Genomic DNA, 3,322 nt, shown 5'->3' with positions numbered 1-3,322 from the left:
GAAAGAAAAATTCAAGAGAAATTGTTAGATTTCAAGGAATCAAGTAAGTAAAGGTAAGATTTTTTAATTTTAGCTTGTGATCTACCTTTCCCATGCATTCTTTTTCATTCTCCATGGCTGAAATTCAAGTTTTCAAGAGGGAACCTTTGCTGGCCAAACCTAGAGAGAGAAGTTTTGGTGATGAATTTTGCTATATTTCATAATATCCTAGTGTTTTTAGTCATTTTGTGATGTTTGGAAGGAAAAACAAGCAAGAAAAGCACATGCCCTTCAATAACCCTCTTTGGCCGAATTTATTAGGTGACATGTTGATGATGGATTTTGTTGTATTTCATATTAATTAGCTCGTAATTGATGATTTATGGTATCAGATATCGAAATCGGAATAAATTTATGGCAAAGGCACTAAAGAACCCTTAAGGAAAGAAAGGACAAATGTTTACTAAAGGAACTTATGGATTACTTAGATATGGATCTAGAGTATATGTGTCGGATATTGATGATTTGAGGCGAGAGATTTTAAAGGAAGCCCATGTGGCTGCATATGTAGTTCACCTAGGCACCACTAAGATGTACCATGATTTGAGATAGATGTACTAGTGGGAAGGCCTTAAAAGGGATGTAGTCGAGTTTGTGGCTAAGTGTCTAGTGTGCCAATAGGTTAAGGTAGAGCATCAAAGGCCTATAGGATTGTTACAACCTTTATTTGTTTCTGATTGGAAGTGGGAGCATATTTTTATGGACTTTGTGACTGGATTACCCCGCAAGAGTAAGGGGTATGATTTTATATGGGTAATTGTTGATAGACTGACTAAGTCCGCTCATTTCTTACTAGTGAAGACCACCTATGGAGCAGCACAATATGCTAGGCTGTATATTGATGAGATAGTGCGGTTAGATGGAGTTCCAATCACCATAGTATCTAATAAAGGCACATAGTTCACTAGTAGATTTTGGGGGAGAGTACAAGAGGCTTTGGGTACTAAGCTAAACTTTAGCAGTACTTTCCACCCACAAACAGATGGACAATCCGAGAATACCATTCAGACGTTAGAGGATATGTTAAGGGCATGTGTCGTAGATTTGAGAGTCACTTCGAATTGACACTTGCCATTGCTTGAGTTTGCCTACAATAATAACTTTCAGGCTAGCATTCAGATGGCACTTTATGAGGCATTATACGGGTGAAGATGTAGATCGCCTATATGTTGGTTTGACGTTGGTGAAAGGAAGCTGCTTGGATAGGAGATAGTTCAAGAGACCGCTGATAAGATTCAGTTGATTAGAGACAAGATGTTGGTGGCACAGAGTCATCAAAAGTCATATGCCGACCATAGACATCGAGAGTTGGAGTTTGAGGTTGGTGACCATATGTTCTTGAGGGTTTCTTCAACCAAGGGCATTATGAGGTTTGGTAAAAAAGGCAAGCTAAGCCCAAGGTATATTGGACCTTTCGAGACTTTAGAGAGATTTGGAGTAGTGGCTTATCGATTGGCACTTTCGTCGAATCTCACTAATGTTCATCCCGTGTTTCATGTTTTGGTACTATGGAAGTACCAACCAGACCCATCACATGTGATAAAACATGAGTCCCTACAGTTGGGAGATGATATGAGTTACAAGGAAGTACTAGTAGCCATACTAGATAGGCAAGTGAAAAAGTTACGCTCCAAAGAGATAGCCTCGGTCAAGGTACAATGGCGTGATCACACAAGGGAAGAGGTGACTTGGGAAGTCAAGGATCACATGTGAGCGAAGTATTCACACTTATTTCATGAAGGTTAGTGCATTAGTTGAATTCGAGGATGAATTTTCATAAGGGGGAGAATGTGAAATCCCACATTGAGTAAGAGAATAAGTTAGGAAATCCTTAGGTCAGCACATAGATTATATTTTGTGAACATTAAACTTATTTTTAACCTTTAAAAGAATTCATTGGCATTTTTGGTGGTCTGTCACTTTTGAAGCAGAAAATTTTCTAAGTTTGAAAGGGGTCAAAATATGTGATTTTTATAGAACAATCTTTTGGAAATAAAAAATGGCGGTAATTGTCACAGCCCAATTCTTTGGACATGACCGGCGCAAGAGCTCAATGGGCTCAGCCCACTAAGCCCAAGCAAGCCTATTTATATAATCTTATACATTAATCCATATTTTTTTAAAATCCAAAATTCGTAAGTTTCAAATATGGTTCCTTTAAAAACAATTCATAAAACCCAATTATGCATTCAGAATGGCATCATTAACCATAATATACAAATATAGCTTGACAAATGAATTTTAGCATTTCACAACAAGTATTCATATACACATAATTGGACCTTCACCGTCAGCGGAGTGACTCTGGGCTCGGTTGCTAACGTTTAGTGTCATGTTAAACCTACCGAGCAATGGATAGAGAGGAGCAACTCATCCTAGGATCCGACACCTTTAACACAGAAAAACCTAAAACATGAAGTTTAAAAACATGAGTATAAACTCAGTGAGTGAACATAGGAAGGGAATAAGCAATGTTAAGGAAAGTTTAGAAATCATGATGCACTTCAGTTCGAAAACAATGCAATTTAGTTTAATTTTTATTAAACCTCCTCATTTCAAACTTGATTAATTAATCCCTTAATGTTGCAAATCCATGATCAACCGTGAGGTTAAAGAAGTTGAAAATATGGAAGAAACCAAGCAAGGTAGTAACCATGATAGAAGGTTTCTCGCTGTAGCGAGAGTGGATTCTTGCTGCAGCGAGATTCGGGTGGCAAGAACCCGAGAGTTTCTCGCTGCAATACAATTCAATTTGAAGATAATTAGCGAGATTTCAAGATTCAACATGTAAGATTTCACATACATTACATCCACCTACTATATCCATAACTTTCACTTACACATGTATATATACATATATAAACACGAATACCACCACCTCACTCAGCCAATGTGCACTCCCTACACACACAAGGCAATATCATCATGTGCACTCCCTACTCGCACACATCAACATCACTGTGTGCACTCCCTACTCGCACACTTCAATATCACTATCCACACTTTCGCACCCCGTCATCACCGGCATGTGTATCCCCCACATCGCGCACATGCACGGTTATATTTATCACACAATATTAACTATCAATACGCAACATATATATTTATATCAACATCATATAAGGCACAAGGATTCATCATATTGCACACTCATAACGTAAAACGTTTTAATAAAGGCTTGGTCCCATGTATAATCTTTAAGGAAAAATCAAATAAAAATCATTCACGCGCTTTGTCCAAATACCAATACATTTCCCAAAATATTTTGAATGCAAGTTCACTC

General features: G+C 37.8%; 1 protein-coding gene across 1 annotated transcript; it reads left to right on the top strand.

The window, feature by feature from the left end:
* Positions 436–1,752, top strand: LOC108661138. The gene is made up of 3 exons (XM_018117028.1): positions 436–546; positions 661–918; positions 1,246–1,752. The coding sequence occupies exons 1-3, from the start codon at positions 436–438 to the stop codon at positions 1,750–1,752; spliced, it is 876 nt and encodes a 291-aa protein (XP_017972517.1).

This window comes from Theobroma cacao, chromosome 3 (genome assembly GCF_000208745.1).
Source record: "Theobroma cacao cultivar B97-61/B2 chromosome 3, Criollo_cocoa_genome_V2, whole genome shotgun sequence".
In the NCBI taxonomy this organism is placed as follows: domain Eukaryota; kingdom Viridiplantae; phylum Streptophyta; class Magnoliopsida; order Malvales; family Malvaceae; genus Theobroma; species Theobroma cacao.
Note: the sequence above shows the minus strand (reverse complement) of the source record. Positions and strands in the feature narration are given on the sequence as shown.

Bases quoted from the DNA above. Each gene is read 5' to 3' on its own strand.
- LOC108661138 (XM_018117028.1), top strand. From the start codon at position 436: ATGTTTACTAAAGGAACTTATGGATTACTTAGATATGGATCTAGAGTA. The intron at 547-660 runs GTAGTTCACCTA...GTGTGCCAATAG, and splicing joins AAGCCCATGTGGCTGCATAT to GTTAAGGTAGAGCATCAAAG. The intron at 919-1,245 runs GTATCTAATAAA...CTGCTTGGATAG, and splicing joins ATGGAGTTCCAATCACCATA to GAGATAGTTCAAGAGACCGC.